This window comes from Cetorhinus maximus, chromosome 2 (genome assembly GCF_964194155.1).
Source record: "Cetorhinus maximus chromosome 2, sCetMax3.hap1.1, whole genome shotgun sequence".
Taxonomy (NCBI): domain Eukaryota; kingdom Metazoa; phylum Chordata; class Chondrichthyes; order Lamniformes; family Cetorhinidae; genus Cetorhinus; species Cetorhinus maximus.
The window spans coordinates 122347535-122369733 of record NC_135880.1 but is presented as its reverse complement, the minus strand read 5'-3'; the positions used below and the strand labels follow the sequence as shown (position 1 = coordinate 122369733).

General features: G+C 41.4%; 1 protein-coding gene across 6 annotated transcripts in view; it reads right to left on the bottom strand.

Moving 5' to 3' along the window:
* The window catches only part of dock8 (dedicator of cytokinesis 8), a 320640-nt gene that overhangs the window by 63696 nt on the left and 234745 nt on the right, over positions 1-22199 (bottom strand). For 4 of the 6 annotated variants that reach the window (XM_078569065.1, XM_078569074.1, XM_078569098.1 and 1 more), the window contains 7 exons: positions 21390-21565; positions 19687-19782; positions 11005-11100; positions 8381-8530; positions 7415-7528; positions 5759-5914; positions 2626-2765 (listed from right to left, as the gene is read on the bottom strand). In XM_078569065.1, the coding sequence (XP_078425191.1) occupies positions 2626-2765; positions 5759-5914; positions 7415-7528; positions 8381-8530; positions 11005-11100; positions 19687-19782; positions 21390-21565 (928 nt within the window). The remainder of the gene's footprint in view (positions 1-2625; positions 2766-5758; positions 5915-7414; positions 7529-8380; positions 8531-11004; positions 11101-19686; positions 19783-21389; positions 21566-22199) is intronic. The other 2 variants (XM_078569081.1, XM_078569106.1) reach the window with 1 other exon arrangement.

The following is a 22199-nucleotide window of genomic DNA, read 5'->3' as shown; positions in this document are numbered from 1 at the left end:
AATGACTGAACCTCCACAGCCCTCTGCCGAAGAGAATTCCAAAGATTCACCACCCTCTGAGTGAAGAAATTCCTTCTCACCTCAGTCCTAAATGGCTATGTCTTATTCTCAGACTCTGTTCCCTGGTTCTAGACCGCCCCTTGCCAGGGGAAACATCCTTCCTGCATCTACCCTGTCGAGCCCTGTAAGACTTTTGTACGCTTCAATGAGATCACCTCTCATTCTTCTAACTCTAAGAATATAGGCCCAGTCTGCTCAATCTTTCCTCATAGGACAATCCAGCCATCTCAGGGATCAGCCTGGTGAACGTCTGTTGCACTCCATCTGGTGCAAGTACATCTTTCCTTAGGTAAGGAGGCCAAAACTTTACACAATACTCCAAGTATGGTCTCAACAAGATTCTATACAATTGCAGCAAAACTTCTTTACTCCTGTACTCAAACCCTCTTGCAATAAAGACCCACACAACATTTACTTTCCTAATTGCTTGCTGCACCTACATGTTAGCTTTCAGTGACTTATGAACAAGGACACCTAGGTCCCAGACTGGTCTCTGAAATCCAGCATTACTTTCTTGGTCACATTTTTTCTGTCTACTTCCCCCAGTAATACATTAATTTGAATCGTATTCTACATGGAAACATAGAAACTAGGAGCAGGAGTAGGCCATTCAGCCCTTCGAGCCTGCTCCACCATTCATTATGATCATGGCTGATCATCCAACTCAATAGCTTGCTCCCGCTTTCTCCCCATATCCTTTGATCCCTTTCACCCCAAGAGCTATATCTAACTCCTTCTTGAAAACATGCAATGCTTTGGCCTCAACTATGTTCTGTGGTAGTGAATTCCCCAGGCTCACCATTCTCTGGGTGAAGAAATTTCTCTTCATCTCAGCCCTAAATGGTCTACCCCATATCCTCAGACTGTGACTCCTGGTTCTGGATTCCCTCACCAACATCCTTCCTGCATCTACCCTGTCTAGTCCTGTTAGAATTTTATAGGTTTCTATGAGATCCCCCCTCATTCTTCTGAACTCCAGCGAATATAATCATAACCGACTCAATCTCTCCTCATATGTCAGTCCCGCCATCCCAGGAATCAGTCCTCAGATAAGGAGACCGAAGCTGCACATAATATTCCAGGTGTGGTCTCACTAAGGCCCTGTATAATTGCAGCAAGACATCCCTGATCCTGTACTCGAATCCTCTCACTATGAAGGCCAACATACCATTTGCCTTCTTTACCACTTGGTGCACCTGCATGCTTACCTTCAGCGACTGGTGTACGAGGACACCCAGGTCTCATTGCACATTCCCCTTTCTCAGTTTATAGCCATTCAGATAATAATCTGCCTTCCTGTTTTTGCTACCAAAGTGGATAACCTCACATTTATCCACATTATACTGCATCTGCCATGCATTTGCCCACTGACTCAGCTTGTCCAAATCACACTGAAGCATCTCTGCATCCTCCTCACAGCTCACCCTCCCACCCAGCTTAGTGTCATCTGCAAATTTGGAGATATTACATTTAGTTCCCTCATTAATATATACTGTGAATAGCTGAGGTTCCAGCACCGATCCCTGCGGTACCCCACTAGTCACTGCCTGCCATTCGGAAAAAGACCCACTTATTCTTACTCTTTGTTTCCTGTCTGCCAACCAGTTTTCTATCCATCTCAATACACTACCCCCAATCCCATGCACTTTAATTTTACATGCCAATCTCTTATGTGGGACTTTGTCGAATGCCTTCTGAAAGTCCAAATAAACCACATCCACTGTCTCTCCCTCATCAACTTTACTAGTTAAATCCTTGAAAAATTCTAGTAGATTTGTGAAGCATGATTTCCTTTTCAGTAAATCCATGCTGACTCTGTCCGATTCTGCCACTGTTTTCCAAATGCTGAGTTATTAAATCTTTTATAATGGACTCTAGAATTTTCTCCACTACTGATGTCAGGCTGACTGGTCTATAATTCCCTGTTTTCTTTGTACTTACCTTTTTAAATAGTGGGGTTACATTAGCTACCCTCCAATCTGTAGGAACTGTTCCAGAGTCTATAGAATCTCGGAAGATGACCAACAATGCATCCACTATTTCTATGACCACTTCCTTAAGTACTCTGGGATGTAGATTATCAGGCCCTGGGATTTATCGGCCTTCAATCCCATCAATTTCTCCAACACCATTTCCCTACTAATACTGATTTATTTCAGTTCCTCCCTCTCACTAAACCCTGTGTTCCCCAACATTTCTAGTTATGTATTCTGCTTTCTTTAAGTCTCCCTTTGCCACCCACTGTTCTTTACCTGCACCCAAGCCTTTGTCAATGTTGATCTTCGGTTGATCATTTGGAAGGGTGCAGATCCCACAGGGTGGCTCCTTCAATTCCTCTTCCCTGCTGCTGAGAAGCACCTAACTTGTAATTTGTACCCCAATTGAGGACTCATTGTTGGAATGAACTGGAGTTAATACAATTCTGTGGCAAATTGTGTTAGAGCACCAATAAATTCTACTCATCACACCTTGGGCATCATGTGAGTCTGTTACATAGAACTCATTTGTTTCACTGAAATGCAGAAATCCCTGCTACACAATGGAAACAGAGCTTAAAAGCCATACCCATCTACTTCAGCATCCAGGGCCGCTGCAAGTTCAGTGAAGAGAAGCCCAGTCAGAAAGTGCTGCTGACGGTAGTCAGCTGAAAGCTCAAACATGTTGGCAATTTTTTGGTCTTGAACACTTGAAGATGAACTAGAGTTCTGTTCAATAAAAATGAAATAATCAAAGATATTAACATACAAATTGAGAAAAACAATCTCATCTAAAATCAAAGTTTAATTTACTTTCCATGTCTGAAGAAAAGCCAATTAATGTCACATAAAAGAAACAATCACAAACAATATGCAATATAAAAATGACCTGCAAGGCTAGTATTTACTGCAGGATGTACTAAGTTCACATAACTAGACAAAGAACAACTAGCCACATTTTACATGTTGTTCCGTCAATAAATGATAGGAAAACAAAATTAATAACAGCCATAAATTTACATAGGATCACACAGGATATATGGCACAGAAACAGGCCATTCGTCCCAACCAGTCCATGCCAGTGTTTATGCTCCACTCGAGCCTCCTCCCATTTTTCTTCATCTAACTCTATAATTGTAACAATCTATTCCCTTTTCCCTCATATGCTTGTCTAGTTCCACCTTAAATGGATTTATACTATTTGTTTTAACCTCTCCCTGTAGAAGTGAGTTCCACATTCTTACCATTTTTGGGTGAAGAAGTTTCTTCAGAATTTCCTGTTGGATTTCTTGATGGCTATCTTATATTGTTGGATTTTAGATATACTCTTCCCCACAAGAGGCAACATTCTCTCTGTATCCACTCTCACAAAACCTTTCATAATTTTCAAGCCCTCTATTAGGTCACCTTTCAGCTTTGTACTTTCAAGTGAGACAAGCATTTCTGAGATCATACTTGTAAATTTTCTCTTCAGTGCCTCTATGTCCTTTATATAACATTACGACCAGAGCTGGACGCTGTACTGTTTATCACAAAGTAGGTGAGGTCGATAATAACTTTTCAATGACTAACTGGTAAAATGTACCTGCAGACCACCATTACCTGAGGCCAAGGGCCAGAGCCATTTTGAGGCATAGTCGTCAGTTAAATGGAACCAGCAAGCTGTCAGCCCCAAACAGACATCCTGATGCAGGTCACTGGATTCAGACCTGCGGAATATCAGCCCACCCGCAAAGTAAAACCTGGGGAGGATTCGCAATCCATGTCCAAATGCAGCAAGACCTGGATAATATCCAGGCTTGGGCTGACAAGTGGCAAGTAACGGATGCACCAAACAACTGCCAGGTTATGACCAATTCCAACATGACAGACTCTAACCATCGTCCCTTGACATTCAATGGCATTACCATCGCTGAATCCCCCACTGTCAACATCCTGGGGGTTACTATTGACCAGAAACTGAACTGGACTGGCCATATAAATACTCTGGCTACAAGAGCAGGTCAGAGGCTTAGAATCCTGCGGCAAATAACTCACCTCCTGACTCCCCAAAGCCTATCGACCATCTATAAGGCACAGGTCAGGAGTGTGATGGAATACTCTCCATTTGTCTGGATGAGTGCAGCTCCAACAACACTCAAGAAGCTTGACACCATCCAGGACAAAGCAGCCCACTTGATTGGCACCCCATCCACAAACATTCACTCCCTCCACGATCGACGTACAGTATCAGCAGTGTGTACCATCTACAAGATGCACTGCAGGAACTCACCAAACCTCCTTAGACAGCAACATCCAAATCCACAACCACTACCATCTAGAAGCACAAGGGCTACAGACACATTCATCTCTGAATTTTTCCTTCTTTAGCTTGGCATCCATTTTATCTGACTGTGCCTCTGTATGGCACTTTGGGACACTTTTCTAAATTAAAGGCACTATACAAATCACCTGGAAGTTCCCCTCCAAGCCTCTCACTCACCATCCTGACTTGGAACTATATCATCATTCCTCCAATGTTGCTAGGTCAAAATCCTGGAACTCCCTTGCTAACAGCACCATGGGTGTACCTACACCACTTGGATTGCAGTGGTTCAAGGAGGTAGCTTGCCACCACCTTCTCAAGGGCAATTAGGGATGGGCAATAAGTGCTGACCTAGCCAGCGAAGCCCACATCACATCAATTAATAAAAGAAAATCATGGTAGGGGTAGTCTACGGTGTTAGTAATCCAGATTATTTTTGTGGGGCTATATCTGTACACTCCTCTAGCCCTACAACTAGTTCTAGAACTCTCCCTTCCTCTGACTTTGTCATCTAGCACATTCCCCCTGCTTTTGCCCCTTCATTGGCAGCTATCCCTTTAGCAATCTTAGCCTTACCCCTTGAATTTCCCCACCCACCCCCACCTCCCACCAAACCCACCAACACCCATCTCCTCTTTTAAGATCCTCCTTGAAATCTACTAATTTCATCAAGTTTTTAATCTCGTCTCTGAATTTTTCCTTCTTTAGCTTGTTTCCACTTTATCTGATTATGCCTTTGTGTGGTACTTTGGGATACTTTTCTACATTAAAGGCACTATACAAATGCATGTGGTAATGAGACCTTGTGTATGTTAAGTGTCTTCTGTGTATTATGTTCCTTTCACACAGATGGACAAACACCAGTCTTGTGCATTTATTCATCAACTGTAGCTTTGAGATCCAGGCAGTATTTTCCTCTTTCATCAAAACCCAAAATGTGGGTTTATGGACAAAGGTGAAACCTATGCATATTTTCATTAAGCTATCAAACACCCACATGTCCTGGTCGGTAGACCAGGATTCATGAACATTACCTGCAAGCACTGGTCTTTGCTCTCATCCTGTTGTCTAGACTCTATTGACTTCTTTGCCAGTTAGGCAAGCCATATGGCCGGCTTGAGAATTGTAAAACCAGCAGTATGCTAAGTGCTTGGCAGGAGGAAACCCAATAGCAAGAGACACCTCCAATATTGGTCATTAATCACACCTCCATTTTGGGTTTCAACGAAAGAGGAAAATATTGCCTGGATCTCAAAGCTCCAGCTGATAAATAAATGCACAAGATTGAAGTTTGTCCATCTGTGTTAATGGAATATATTACACAGAAAACACTTACCATATGCAATGTCATCCAAGCAAAGGCACAGTAAAGTTCACAAAACAAAATAGTCTGAATTTGATGCATGATTGTCTTTACCTGTGATGATATTGAGAGACATGGGGAAGCTGGTGCAGACAGATTTGTGATGAAGAAAAGATTCAGGCTGAGATAGTGTTCATGGCTGCAGAGGATCCTCAGGAACTCCAGTCGCATTGAAATGAGGGTGGGCATTGATTGCAGTTTGACTGACAGCTGCAGCGGAGTGGGTTCAAAATAATGTTAATGAAACCAATACAATATTCTGTTCATATAAGCGGTCCGTTGTTTTTAGTTTGCTTTTGAATTTTGTCCACTTTCTTTCCTTTAGCAGCTGCCCAGGACTTTACCCAAGTGGCTCTTTCTGTGTGAAACTGGACAGTGATGCTGTCACGTTATTCATGTACATACTTGTCAGCATGGATTACTGGAAAGTGATCCGGAGCTGGAATCCTGGCTGATCGCTTGCCCCTCTATTCCAAGGATGATGCAGCTAATTTTTGTACCCCAAGAACACCATAGCAGAAACTCATGCACTCAACATTGATCAGAATTGAATCCTGGCATCTACCTGGTCCAAAGGTTAAGGACTCAATTTTTCCCAATTTTCCTACTCAAAACTGGGCAGCATAGCAACAGAAAATGAGGACAAATAGGGTTGGAAAACTGACCACTATTGGAAGAACAGCAAGGAATCATCATTCACCCGTTCCAGCGGGGAAGTCATCCACTGCCTGGTGATCACCTATCACGGATAAATAAAGTGGGGCGGGGGGAGGGAAAAGGTGGGGCCTGGAAAACTGGTTGCTTTCCCACTGCATTACTGCCTCATTTTCCTGGACAGCAGCAGTCGACTCTCACCTTGAGCCCACTCTACATCAATTATGAGCCCCAAGGCTGGGAGAGTGGATTGGGGTAATGCCGAGGGCAATGTGATGGCCAGAAGTCCTGGCCTGACCTTCCTCTGGCGGCACAATTCATCCCGGAGGATATTTCAGCCCCAAGATCCATCAGTGCATGTTATTTAAATAAAGTTTTAATAGGCGGTGAATTGTGATTGTGTTTTTTTTGAATGGAATACAGCCATGACATGGCTCATCAGTCATAATCTATAAACAGTTCTTTCCAGGTCATCAAGGAGTGGATCCCTGCAGGAATGGAAGGAAAGCAGGCTATTCTGCAGGATCTCCCACAAGTTGATTACAAGCCAATTTTGACAGGGTCATTGGGAATAGGTTATCCGTCTGCTCCCTGGGCTGGAGTAGTTGGCCCGCATAGAAACAAAAATGAAACAAACTTTTTTTTAAAAAAGGAAATTCAATAATGGGATAAAAATATAATATGGAAAAGGCAAAAAGCCTATTGTAGAAATTACCAAGCCCCTGAAATTACATCATGGGGCACTAATGGTTTGTCTAAAATTCCTCTCTCCATTGTTTTTGCAGGAGCATTAAAATAAATTTTCAATGTCACCATCAAAATAACCGAGAGAGCAATTTCTGATCAACCTATTAGGCAGTTGTATATCAGTATTTCATGGTGTCATTCCATGAAACATATGATTTAGGCATTTAATCATTTTCAACAGATGTCTCTAAATATTTGTTGTAAAGATGCAACTTAGTGCCTGAGTCATTGTTGTGTGAAGAATATATTTTATCTTGGATGTCTTAATACTTGTACACCAGAAATGCAGTAAGAGGACATGTTGTTTACCTGGCAGCAATAGTTTCTAATGAGATTAAATACAAAGCCACGGTCCATGAGGGAGAGGAGGTCATACAGGAAAAATGCCAGGCTTATGTTGATCTTTTCTGCTTGTTCTGCTTCCTAAGATTAAGAAAATGAAAATCAATACTTTACTGCCTGACAAAATGCCTCCTAAGGTTTCAAAGGTTTTTGTGACACCTTTGATTTATTTCTTAAGTAATTCTTTCAATCAACATGACCTCGATATTCAGGGGGAGGCAAGGGGGCTGAGGAGGACCATCGTACCCGGCAAAGAACTGGGGGTCTGGAGGCCCTGCTCATCTCAATGGAAAGGCCTTATTTGAATAATTTTGTGCAGAATCCTAGCTGACCGGATTGACTGCCTACCCAGTGAGCAGAAGAGTTAAATATCAACAGGAGCACCTACCTGGGGTCCTGTCAGTAGGGGGAGAAGGCTCCAGGCTATGATTTGGTGTGGAAGGAGACAAAAGCCTCCATATTAGGCCTGAGGGAAGCACTCCTGTTCCCCTTGGCCCACAAGGAGGCTAAGAGATGCTAATCTTCCTTACTTACTTTAGGAAGTCAGCACCTCCCATTTTGGATCTGCTGCCAGGAAGCCAACAGCTCGGATCTCCCCCTCACTCACAATTAAATTTAAGCAACAATGCTGATGATGAAGTCGGGCCTCAACCTTTAAATGTTAGTTAGGTCCCCACCTGCCTTTTGCAGAAGCCTTACTGTTGGCCTGATTTGGGTTTGTAAACATTTAAACTGACAGAAATACAATTGGTTTGCTTGATCCCAATATTTTAACTCCGCCACCCTCTAGCTTGCACACACTGTGGTTGGGGAGGGGGTGTGGAAAAAAGGGCTATAACTGAGAATGCTAACTGTCTGACAAGTTATTTTATTTTGGTGATACTGCCTCTTTAAACAGTTCTATACAAAGCACATATTTTTAAAAAAATCTACCTTTTGCTGTTTCACAAGAATTGTAGCAATCTCTGAAGTAACAACATTGACAATAGTGGTGATGTCATCTTTGAAGCGATCTGAAAAGCGTAGTTTTCTGGAAGAATCCTGCTTTTCTGCCTGGCAATGGTACTGAGCCATGCTTTTAACCTTTCATTTATAACAAAAATGTTTTCTAGAATCATTATAAGAACATTTGTGAATTCACAAATCAGCAAAATCACTAAGAAATAAGGAAGAACGAACTTGCATTTATAGAACCCACTTTACCACTTCAGGGCATCGCAAAGTAATTTACAGTCAATTAATTACTTTTGTAATGTAGTCACTGATTTAACATAGGAAACTTGATAGCAAAGACGTGGACAGGAAGATCCTACAAACAACAATGAGAAAATGACTACTTGAAATGTTTTGTCACTTCTTAACAATTAAGAATACACACACAGCTTTCTGCTTCTGAATCCCAGCTTCCTGTGTGAAAAACAGAAGGTTCCTTTATTCATTATTCTCCACCAGAGGGCGATACATCTGGGACTTAGCACACCCTACTGTCAGGTTTTATATAACAATTCTTTTGAACTAAAATGTCCTTTTGCAAAAAAGCATAAACATTAAACACAAAAATTACACTACTATTTTTTACGTGATATTGCTTGAAGGACAAATATTGGCCAGTCCATTTGGGATAACTCCCCTACTCTTCTTCAAAATAGTGCAATGTGATCATTTATGTCCACTTGACAGGGTAATGGGGCGATGGAGTGAGATTCCACTATGATTGTTGCAAGGTTGGTAGGCTCCTTTCTGCTTGTGCAGTTGGACAGTGGAGGCATCTTTTTTATTTTTTCAGGATGATTCCTTGCTCCCATATAGATTGAAAGAATTAATTGAGTTTCTTGACCAGGAATTGACCTCCAGCCTAGTAGAACTCAGATGGAGTGACATCAGCTCCCAAAACTTCGCAGATAGACAGGAGTTTGATTGCGTTCGTCATTTCTAACAGCGTGGGAGGGTCATCAAGAGAGCTGTTGATGGAACAGTTGATTGCTTCTTCACTGATGGATGAAGGCCAGTGAGAATGTCCTTAAAGTGCTCGGTCCATCTTTCCAAAATTTGGCCTTTTTCTGTGGGCAGTGTTCTTGATGTTTAACTTTGAAATGGTGAGACGGTGGTCAGTACAGCAGTCAGTGCCACACATGGCTTTTGTTACATGCACATCTGCCTGTTGATGCATAGTTGATTATATGCCAATTCATACAATGGGGGTGCATCCAAGATGTCTTGTTTCAATTAGGGAGGTGAGAGACTGTGTTGATGATAAAGAACTCATGTTCAGAACACATCTTCAGAAAGAGGAGACCATTGCTGTTACAACTGCCAATCCTGTTTTTTCGAACGACCCCCTTCCCACACATGGGCTGGGATTTTCTGTGCCCACCGACGTCGGGCGTGTTCGGTGGTACGAGCGGACAAAATGGCGAAATCGGTTTCATGATGGCGTGAAACCAGTTCGTGATCGTCCGCTCAGCCCACCAATGGCAGGCCACGTTTCCCACCATTGCGCATCGGGAACCTCATTGTAATACATTATAATGCATATCATTATATGCAGGGGAGTTTAAGCACAATCAAATGATCATTGGGGAGGCAATTCAGCTTATTGACAAGATATCTCATGACAGCAAAGCTTATGCCAGCTTTGTGCCATTCTTCTTTTCCATGGCCACTCCAAAAGAATTTGTAAGCTGCACTGATTTCCTTGAGCTAACCCTCCTCAGGAAGGCTAATCTCACTGAAGGCACTGATCAGGATGCTGTATCTAGCCAGCTCTCTATCAACAAGAGCAGTTCTCCTCTCAGGTCTGTCGGCTGTGGTGTTGCCATGACGGTGTGCATATTCCATGCACCAATGGTGACCGGTGTCAACTTTACTTTCTTTTTTGAAAGCGTGTGAATGGGATTTCTGCCAGCTGCGGCCTGCTGGCCAGGGAAGTGAAGTAGACAATGCTTAGGGCACCTTTTCTAGCCCCTCCCTCATACTAGGGGGGTGAGCAGTGTGTCCTTAAAAAGGGTTTCTCAGTTACTCAGGGGGCTGCCAAGTTTCATTTCTGCTTCCGTCCTGTGAAAACCAACCCTGTGGCCTGAGCTGCCAGTGTGCAGGTTCTGTGCAGATTCATGGCCACAACTCCCAGTGAATCCAGACCTGCTGCTACATCACTCACCCATCACCACAGGACTTGTGAAAGACATATTATGGATAACAGATGATAGAAAGATGATGAACGTGGCCTCATGCACAATTCCATTGCAAGATTTAAGAAAAAGGCACACTTCATTGATACAGATTCAGATGAAACAGAAAAGCTACAGTGAACAAGATGTAGGGATGGGGGACATGTATCGTGGAAAAGGATTATAGGAGAAAAAAACAGGAAAGACAAGAAAACAATTGGTGTAAATCAAATTGGTAGGGAAGGATGACTGGATAGTGAGAGGGAAAACAAAAAGAGAGCTACAGGTTCGGAATGAGGAATTGACATGACCTTGCATTTTCAAAATACCTCCGTGTGAAATAGTTTACAATGACACCGATTGGTTTCTGGGAAATTGAAGTGGACCTACCAAAAGCTCAAAGAAGAACCAGGCATACTTGAAGACATTTTCCCTCACCATTCCCGTACTCACGACCATCTGCAATGCTAGCTCTTCATGAAATTGCTGGATAATAATGAAAAACAAGATTTTACAAATGGTGCAGAAAAAGGAATAGCCTTTCTTAAAAGTCTTTTATAGATTTGTCATAACTCTTTCGCTTGTACTTGAAGGTAGCAACAGCCACAGAAAATTATTGAACTCTTGACATCATTGTACGATATTTCTAATTTTTCTTAATAAATACCGCATTAATTATCTAAGACATCATATGTTCAGAAAGATTTGAACTTAAAAACTTATTTCTATATTTATTCCAATCATTCCCTTTTTAAAAAATCTAGAAGACTAATTGACAAATAATTTTGTACATACATAAGATATTCTTTATATTATTGCACCTCCAGCTCACAGTGAAGAATGTTCACCTTATTCTACAAATCAGCGTTTGCTTATATGTGTAACAATGTGTAGATCTGCAGCAATATTGTGAATTAACTAGGGCTAGGGTTCTTTTATCATGATAGTGCCAGGCTTCATCACCGCTTGAACCTTTCAGCAACCCCCAGCCCATTTGTCTGGCTGAAGGGTCATTATGGATGCTGGGCAACTTCCTGGTGGAATCCCCACCAGTAAGTGGGAGCCTTTCATGGTAAAGCCAAGAAATACTGGTGGCGTTGCTGGGGACTGCCACTGCATCATCTGATAAAGCAGAGGTTGAGTTAAAATGGATCAAATAGTCCCCAGGAGAAAAGATGAAAATTGGTTTTGGGCCTCAGCCCACATTTTCCTCCATCTGTGCACCTTGGGCCCTCGATGACCTCAGGCTTACTGCCACCCGAACTGTGGTAACAGGAGTGGGCGGTCAGATTTCTGCAACAGTGTTATGAATGCTGAACTTTACAAGACAATTATGTTTTAAAATGTATCTTTAACTCAAAGTAAAACAAGAATGCTAGAAAGGAATGACTAATTATAATTCCTGGTAAACCTCTCAATTTGGAGAAGTGCCCAAGTAACTTCAGGGGCAGCATTTCCCCCCCATTGAGGGGGTTGTGCAGGGGCGGGCGCGAACCCGATCGGTGCCCCCAATCGGGGATGCGCTGCCATTTTACGTGGGCGGGCCAATTAAGGCCCACCCATCGTGACACGTGCCAGGAAGCTCTGAGCGCTCCCTGTGCGGGCGGGGCGGGGGGGGGGGGGGGGGGGAGAGGGTGGATTCCCTGAATGGCATGCGCACGAAAGAGCACAGAAATCTCCCTGAAGCATGGAGGTACCTCAGGGAGATCAGTTTAAGGTTTTAAAATTTAAATCAGGGAAAAAAAAACTTTTAAAGCATGTCCTCTCATGTGACAGTGTCACATGAGTTGGGACATGTCAATGAATTTTTAAAATAATTTTTACTAAATTTTAAAACACTTCATGAAACCTCATCTCGCCCATGGATGTGGTTTCATGAAAAATGCGAAGGCCGCCTGGGCTCTTCGCCTGCTCGCCAACCTTAAGGTTGGGTGGGCAGTTCATTTAATTGAGTTAATGATTATTTAAGTGGCCTTATAGGCCTTTGACAGTTCTGCGGGCATGCAGTCGGCTCGGCTGTGCACCCGCTGAACTGACAATCTAAATGACGCGCGGTGATGCTGGGACGCACGCCCTACATCACCATGTGTCATTTTACGCGTTGGCGAGTGGCACCCCCTCCCCCCCACTCACTGACCAGAAAATGGTGCCCCAGGTTGCAATGGGAATGGGAGAGAAACTCAACTAGAAATCCACTGAAGTACCGGGTGGTAGTTTTTAAGCACCGTTTCACAGTTTCTCACACAATAAAGGAAAAGCTGCTGCTGTGATGTAGAGGGAAAAGACTTTTGCTATGAAAAGGCAGGGAAAACTGTGTTAAGGACCAAGCAAGATGGTTTTAAGTGTTCAGGTTCTGTTCAATAGAAAGGGAGCAGAACAGATAGGGTTCTTGGAGGGGTCATCGAGGTGTGTCTTGCTGGTGATAATCACACCCAAAAAACTCAGGCGGAGTGGAATGATAGTCAAAGGACTCTGGAAGTTTCAACTGTGTGGCTGGGAGAGGTGAACATTTGCTGGAGAGCTGGGAGTAACTTTGTGACTGTTCCTTTAGTGTTACTTATCTTCTGGAATTGTAGTGTAAAGTAAAAGCATTTCATAAGACCTATTTCGCTTGCATTAGTTAATTCATGTGAAATGAAACTTTTTCTTTAGTTTGTATCAGTTGCCTGTTAATTAATGTTTGATCCAAGTTGATTTTCATTTGTTTGTTACAGTAAAAGTCTTAAAAAGAGAAATCTTGCCCATCGGTTTACTTCAGATGGCCGTATGGAAAATTAATCTCTTTTAAAAAGTTAGTGGTCTCTGTGGGAATCGTAACAGCAGATAAATTCAGAAAAAGCCCAGTATTCTAGTTTGAAGGACTGGTCAGAAAGCCAATTCTGAACTCAGTAAGCCTCATCCAATAATTAAGCTTTTTTCCAAGGCCTAGTTCCACTGCTTCTTTAGAAGAAACTGGTGTAATAACTCTGCAGTTTGATCATCCCGCCTGAGTACTAAACAGCTGCATCTATTGCAGTTATGTCAAAAATAATGTATAAGCCCACCTTAGAACAGAAGCAACACATTAGTTTGAATTCTGATTAACTACCAAACTAATGTGACATTAGCTTACCATAGAAGATATGATGGAACATGTCCAAACCGAAATGCTGGGGTGATTTGAGTTGACTGCTGTTTGATAATAAAGACTGAGCATGACAATAAATGCAGTAGGTCTGACAACTGACCCTTCCCTTTTATATTACCAGAAGGAAATTAGTTCAGCACGTGATTAGAACTATGAATCCTTGTTCTTAAGCAACATGTACCAACTGTTAAAATTCAACCTGTGCCTTCAGCAAGGGGTACACATATAGAGGAGGAAATAAAATTAATCTGTGGGGAAAGAGATTGTTATTAAAGCAAAAGAAAAACATTTGGAGTGTGTTCAAAAGGAAGACTGCCACACAAACAACAAAGGAGGCAAAGGAGGGTAAACACCAGTTAATTCTGAATTAGTGATTTTAATACATGTATTAAGATAGGACTGTAGCATACTAGTCCATTCACTCGATAGGGCGTGAAGTTATTAGACAGCAAATATTATTAAAATGCACTTTCTCATTTTCTGTTATATTATGGGTATAAGGAGCAATCAAGCCTGTGCCCTTTGAATACTGGGAAAAGAGCCTAATGGCAAATTCATCAAATATCACCACATCATTATTAAAGTGGAAAATTGTTGATTGGGACTGAACCATAGAAATTTTCCAGAACTGTTTTCGGGATGGAACATGCTCAAGTGTCACAATAACCCTAAAACTAATGGGGAAATACATTTGTCATTCATCCCAGACCTATAATAATTTCAAACAACAAGCCATACAACATACATCTACCACTACCTAGTCCCATTACCACCCTCTTTTGTCTTGCCTCATCATCCCTTTCGTCATTCAATCTCTCCTGCCTTCCATACAAAAACAAAAAGTGCTGGAAAAACTTAGCAGGTCTGACAGCACCTGTGGAGACAAAGACAGAGTTAACGTTTGGAGTCCATAGGACTCTTCTTCAGAACGGACTTGAAACATTAACTCTGTCTTTCTCTCCACAGATGCTGTCAGACCTGCTGAGTTTTTCCAGCTTTTTGTTTTTGTTTCAGATTTCCAGCATCTGCAGTATTTTGCCTTTATCTCCTGCCTCCCACCCTATCACAGAGCTTCCCTGTTGTTCTTTCTCCCTCCCCATTTCCCTGCCTCTGTACTTGCTTAGAACCTAATACTCTCTAACTGATTCCAGTATTGGTGAAAGCTCATCAACCTGAAGCGTTAACTCTGTTTCTTTCTCCACAGAAACTGCTTGATCTGCTGAGTATTTCCAACATTTTCTGTTTTAATATAAGCCATTTTTTTACATTTGTCTCTATTCATGAAGCCTGCTGCACATGTTATCAGAATGATTTTGTGACAAAGGGCATTGGAAGGTGGCAATCAAGATGAAAAAAGCAGTACAAATTTACAGGAAAACTTTTTATGTATAATACCATATTAGGACGTGGATGATGGAATAAAATGATAAGAACATATTGAATGGTGGAGCAGGTTTTAGGGGCCTAATGGCCTACTCTGGCTCCAATTTCTTAAGATCATGGCTGGTCTGATTGTGGCCTTAATTCCACTTTCCTGCCTGCACCCCCATAACCTTTGACTACCTTGTAGATCAAAAATCTGTCTAACTCAGCCTTGAATATATTCAATCGCTCACCCTCCACTGGTCTCTGTGCAAGATAATTCCAAAGATTAACAGCCTTCTGAGAGAAAGAATTCCTCCTTATTGCCATCTTAAATGGAAGATCCCATAATTTTAAACTGTGCCCTCTATTTATTGATTCTCCCAAAAGGGGTAATACCTCCTGAACATTTACCCTGTCAAGACCCCTCAGAATCTTTTATATTTTAATAAGATCACATCTCATTCTTCTAAACTCCATAGTGTATAGACATGACCTGCTCAACCTTTCCCCATACTCCTTCATCCCAGGAATCAACCTAGTGAACATTCTCTGAACTGCTTCCAATGCAAGTATGTCCCTCCTTAAGTATGGAAACAAAAACTGTACACAGTACTCTAAATGCAGTCTCACCAAAGTCATAGAGTCATACAGCACAGAAACAGGCCCTTCAGCCCATCATGTCCATGCTGGCCATCAAGTACCTATCTATTCTAATCCCATTTTCCAGCACTTGGCCCATAGCCCTGTATGCTATGTCGTTTCAAGTGCTCATCTAAACACTCTTTAAATGTTGTGAGCCCTGTGCAGTTGTAGCAGTACTTCCCTACTTCTAAACTCCAACTCCCTTGCTATAAAGACCAATGTTCCATTTGCCTTCCTAATTACTTGCTGTACCTGCATGCTGACATTTTGTGATTCATGTGCAAGGACACTCAGATCCCTATGTACCACAGCATTCTGCAGTCTCTCTTCATTTCAATAATATTCTGCTTCTCTATTCTTCCTGCCAAAGTGGACAACCTCACATTTTCCCACATAATACTCCATCTGCCAAATTTTTGCCCACTCACTTAACTTATTTATATCCCTTTGCAGATTCCTTGTATCCTCCTCACAACTTACTTTCCTACCTATCTTTGTATCAATGTTTACTAGGCTAATACCAGGAATAGGCGGGTTGTCTTATGGGGAAAGGTCGGACAGGTTAAGCTGTATCCACTGGATTTTTGAGGAGTAAGAGATGACTTGATCGAAACTTTTAAGAGCCTGAAGTGTCTTGACAGAGTGGATGTGGAGAGCTTGTTTCCTCTTGTGGGAGAGTATAGAACTAGGCATCATGGTTTAAAAATAAGGGGTCGCTTATTTAAGACAGAGATGAGGGGAATTTTTTTCTCTCAGAGGGTCGTGAGTCTTTGGAACTCTCTTCCTCAAAGGGCTATGGAATCAGGGTCTTTGAATATTTGCAAGGTAGAGCTATATAGATTCTTGATTAACAAGGGGGTGAAAGGTTATCTAGGGTAGGTGGGAGGTTACAATCAGATCAACCGTGATCTTACTGAATGGCGGAGCAGGCTTGAAGGGCTGAGTGGCCTACTCTTAGTTTGTATGTTCGTATGTATTGTCAGGATATTTAGCTACTATACAATTGGTCCCTTCATTCAACTCATTAGCATAGATCATAAATGGTTGAGGCCGAAGTACTAATCCCTGGGGCACTCCACTAGTTACAGTTTGCCATCCTGAAAATGACCCATTTATCTTGAATATCCATTTCCTGTTAGTTAGCCAGTCCTCTATCCATGCTAATATATCACCCCGAACACCATAAGTTCTTATCTTGCGTATTAATCATTTATGTGGCACCTTATTGAATACCTTGTAAAAATTCAAGTACATCGACTGGCCCCCTTTCTTCCACCTGCTTATTACATTCTCAAAGAACTCTTAAAAAACAATTGTCAAATACGGCTTCCCTTTCATAAAACCATGTAGACTCTGCCTGATAGTATTATGATTTTCTAGATGTCTTGCTACTACCTCTTTAATAATGGATTTTAGCATTCTCCCAATGACAGATGTTAGACTAACTGTCCTACAGTTTCCGTCTTCTGTCTCCCTCTTTTCTTGAACAGAGGTGTCACATTTGCGGTTTTCCAATCTGTTGTGACCTTTCCAGAATATAGGCAACTTTGGAAGATTACAACCAATGTATCCACTATCTCTGCAGTCACTTATTTTAAGACCCTAACATGCAGGCCATCAGGTCCAGGGGACTTGTCAGCCTTAACTTCCATTAGTTTTCCCATTACCTTTTCTCTAGTGATAATGATTTAAGTTCCTCCCTCCCTTTTGCCTCTTTATTTTCTACTATTCTTGGAAAGCATTCTGTGTCTTCTAAGGTAAAGGGTACAAACTTGTTCAAAGCCTCTGCCATTTCCGTTTCTCCCATTATTAATCCTTACACTCTAAGGGACCAATGCTTACTTTAGCAACTCTTTCTCTTTTTATATACTTACAGAAGCTTTTACTGTCTGTTTTATGTTTCTTGCTAGTTTTCCCTCACACTTCAATTTCTCCCTCTTAATTACTTTTACAGCCATCCTTTGCTGGTTTCTAAAACTTAACCAATCTTTTGGCCTGCCAGTACTCTTTGCAGCATTGTATATCTTTTCTTTCAATTTGATACCACCCTTAACTTTCTTGGTCAGCCACAGAGAGTGCATCCTTTTGGTAGAGTCTTTCTTCCTCAATGGAATATGTCTTTTTTGAGAGTTATGAAATATCTGCTTGAATGAATGCCATGTTTCTACTGTCTTAATTTTTAACCTAGTTACCTGGTCCACTTTCGTGAACTTTTTCTTCATACCCTTGTACCTGCCTTTATTTAAGTTTAAGGCACTAGTTATGGAACCACATTTCTAACTCTCAAAATTAATATGAAATTCCATCATAAGGTCACTCTTGCCTAGAGGATCCTTTACTATGAGATCTTTAATTAATCCGGTCTCATTACACATTACCAAGTCCAAAATAGCCTGGTCCCTGGTATGTTCCAAATATATTGTACTCTGAATACTACCAATTCATCCTTGGGTTACCTTTGCCAATTTGATTTGTTGAATTGATGTGAAGATTAAAGTCACCCACAATTAATGCAGTAGCTTTTTTGCAAACCCCATTATTTTTTGATATTAAACAATTATATATTAAGTGTGCGCTACAATGCTTTTCATTCGCACCCCAATATCCTGAGTTTAGGGATGTTTCATTGGTCTATTTAGGTTCATAACTCTATTTCATCCTTTCAACTCTGTAAACTACGCTGATACTGAATGAACAGCATACAGCAGTACGTACTTCAATGTAACTATCAGTACTCTAAGGATAAGTAGACGGACCTGTCAAAGTTCTAAAGAAGTGTGATGTAATTAGCACAGTTAAAAGCAAAATAAATCTATTTAGTGCAGTCAATATTTACTTCACATGGAAAAGAAAAGGTTATGCACCATGGGAAGACTTTTGTTAAATATAAATAATCCCCAAAAAAAGATTAAAGTCTATTACATGTTGACTATTTTGTGAGAGAAGGTTCAGTTAAGGTCTGATGACAAGTAATAACCGAAAAATTGTTCCTATCCTGAGTTTTTGTTGAGACCGAAACAATTCAGTAGAGAAATTATTACAAAGGATGGGATGTTGGCTCTGCATGTTGAAGAAAATATGCAGTGGCACTTGAGTTAGTGCCTTCAATGGTCACAGTGTATGCACTGCCCACAATGCTGCATTGTCAATCTCAGCTACATGGCTATGTGGAAGTGTCAAGTTGGAGCCAGGCACATTCACATGAAATGGAATGTAGGCCCAGCAGGCAAATTGTTGCCTGGATGCTCCTGTCCTCCACTGACTGCCTCAGGACAGTATTCAAGTTCCTCTAATTTATGTAATTGGTGGTAGTTGAAGCATAGTACTAGGATGAAATGAGGGATGAAAATAATATTTGTACTCGCACATATATTTAAATTAAAATGATAATGAATCAAACATGTACAGTTTTATCCAATAATTTAAACAGATTATCCTGTAGAAACCAAGTTCTTGAATCAAAGTGGCAGTGATATTTAAGAGTACTTCTGTCATAAATTAGCTGAATAACAAATACATAACTAACATTATTATTTATCTTTGATGTTATTTGGAACTATCATATCATGATTTTTAAAACATTTCTCTTGTTCATTTTCTTTCGGGATTGAAACTGCTTTTGTTTATATATGCATGATCAATAAATAAAAATGAGTTGTTTAATATTGCTGGAAAATGTAACCTATTTGTGCATCAGTAATCTTTGCTGACACGCTTTTTGTGCCAAGAATCCTAACACAAAAAGCTATGAAAGACCTCATCAAAAAGTTATAATATTCATAGAAGTCTCAAAGTGTAGAATGAGTTGACATTATACATTGTTCATTCAGTAACCAAAGCTGCAGCAAGGCATACATGGAACAATTATTTGCATTTGGTTTTAAAGTGCTGTGCTGCCAGGTGTAACAAACATCTCCTTGTGCTATGTGGCAGTCTACCTTTCTGGTTGATGATCGTCCAACTGAACCAGTGTTGTGGAAGTAGCTGCTGACTTCGACATAGGAAGACATCCGGGCACCACTTCGATCCATTCCCTGGGGTAAAAGGTCCAGGACAAAGTAATTGCACAGACAGGGAAAAGGTTACATAGAATCATAGAGTAGTGACAGCACTGAAGGAGGTCAATCAGCTGGTCGTGTCTGTGCTGGCTCTTTGAAGGAGGAATTCACCTAGTAGCACTCCACTGTCTTCTTACCATAGCCCTGCACATTTATCCATACCTGGAGCTATCATGAACATCTAGAACTCTTTAAACATCAGAATTAATAATTCCAGGCATAGGATTTTCATGATATCAACTACAGCTTGTATTTATAAAGCACCTTACATGTGGAAAAACATCTCAAGACATTTCAGAGACATAAGAAAACAATAAGAAAAATCTGAAGAGCAATTAATGCCCACTTAAGGACCTCCTCCCGCCGCCACTGGTGTAAACCAAGTGACGGGTGGGGTCTCGTCATACAGGGAGCATGTCAAGTAAACAGGTGAGTTGCTTGCGGGCTCCTAGGGGGCTGCCATATTCAAAGGCACTCAGTACATGTTCAAGGGTCCCAGCATTGATCCTAGGCCTCAGGTGGGTGTCATGTCGGCAGCAACCACCGCCTCCCTGGTGATGCTGCCGTTCAATGGAGCATCTGGCCTCTCTGAGGAAAGGCCCACCACTGGCCTGTCAGGTGCTTGAGTGGAGCAATATGCAGCGGATCTTCCAAAAAGGAGGCTGTGCGGGGTTCTCGCTGGCTCTCCAGCCGATGACCGAGACTCCCATCTCCTCCACAAGATTCGGCCCAACGGGGGTGGGGGGGGGGGGGGTGAGAAATCTCTTCTGCAAAAAGCAATTGATGCCAGATCAATAGGCAATTTTGAACCAGAGATATATTGATATTTGTTAACCAAAGGGATGTGGAGCAAAGGCAGATATATGGAGTTGGGTTGCAGATGAGCCATGATCTCTTTGAATGGTGGAACATGCTTGAGGGGCTAAATGGCCTATTCCTGTTTCTATGTTCCTACGGAGAGTTGACTTGAGCAATGGGAAAGCTGATCACCAGGAACAGGACTGTTGAGTTAAGGGGAAGACCTGCTCTTCCTTGTTCCACAGGATTGCTTTCATATAAAAAAAATACCTGTAGTTGATGGCCACAAGCATCACTGAATTGGGTAAGCCCAATATCTGCCCTGCTCACCAGGAACAGATTGTGTAGAGGGAGGCCTTCTAAAGGATGTTCTGCCCTTCATGAACATCTTTAAGAGGGATACCAAAAAATGGCAGTCTCAAGTTTAGCAGAGGGACCAATATCTGTACAGATTGTGTGCAGGCTGTCTCAGTGCTAAATTGGTATACTTTACACCCAAAAAGGTGGCAATGAATACCAATGTTATATTTTCCAGCTATTATTAAAGCACCATCAGTTTTCAACAGTAGAAGCATTGAAATTGAAATGTACTTTAAATTGTAAGGTGATGAAGATACCAGAAGTGAGTGCTCAGATTGGGATAGATCTGCATACTGAGATGATTCAAAAGTCTGGATTACACAGCAATGGGATTAGTTGGTCTCCACTCCCTCAAGTCTTTTTAAAAAAAATGATTTCTAAAAAAAGTTAGTTAAAATGTGGTTCTCCTAATTTTAGCACTATACCTTTGAAGACGTAAGATTTTTAACTTCTTCATCTGCTAAAGCCTGGGTGCCTGCAATATCAGGATTGCTGCTGCTCAGGATACGGGACTGCAACAATCTGGATCCCACATGGGCAGCACTGGAACGCCCCACAGTATAAAAACGACTCTCTGGGCAAATAGGAGCTGCTGCTGGAACTAAAGAAAACAGTCTGTGTCAGCATAAACATCACGTACCGTTCAATCATACCTGGGTGAATAACAAAGAACAAAACCATGCTTGGTCCAGACACACACACACAAAAAAAAAACCATGTCTGAACCTGTGGGGATTGAAATATAAAATAAGCACACCTTTGTTAAATTTAATGGACAGACTTTTTATAGAGTATTGTTACGGTGCCAAATTGGCCAAACATAATATTTCTCTCAGTACCAGTTGGCATTTTCACATACATACACTGCCAGTCAGAAGCAGAGCTCTTACATGTTGCTTTGTTAACTGTGAGCTGCTGACAATGAAAACAAAACACTGGGGAAAGGACAGAATGCTAACTTCCAAATATCTGCTAACAAGTGTCAGTTTTTAAGAAGTGAAACAAGGATTATAAATGAAAATCTATTGTTTCAAATCTATTTGTCAGCCTTTTCTTGCAGTAGTGGTAAAGAAGGGAATAAACTGATGATGCCTTTGTACAAATCTTCTACTGTTTCAGACAAACCAAAGGCAAAGACAAAAGTGTTTCCAAAAATTTGGCAGCCTCCACGACTATTAATCTCCTTCCCTCCAAACTGGCCCTGCAGAGTTTTCCCCCTGAATCACAATACGTTA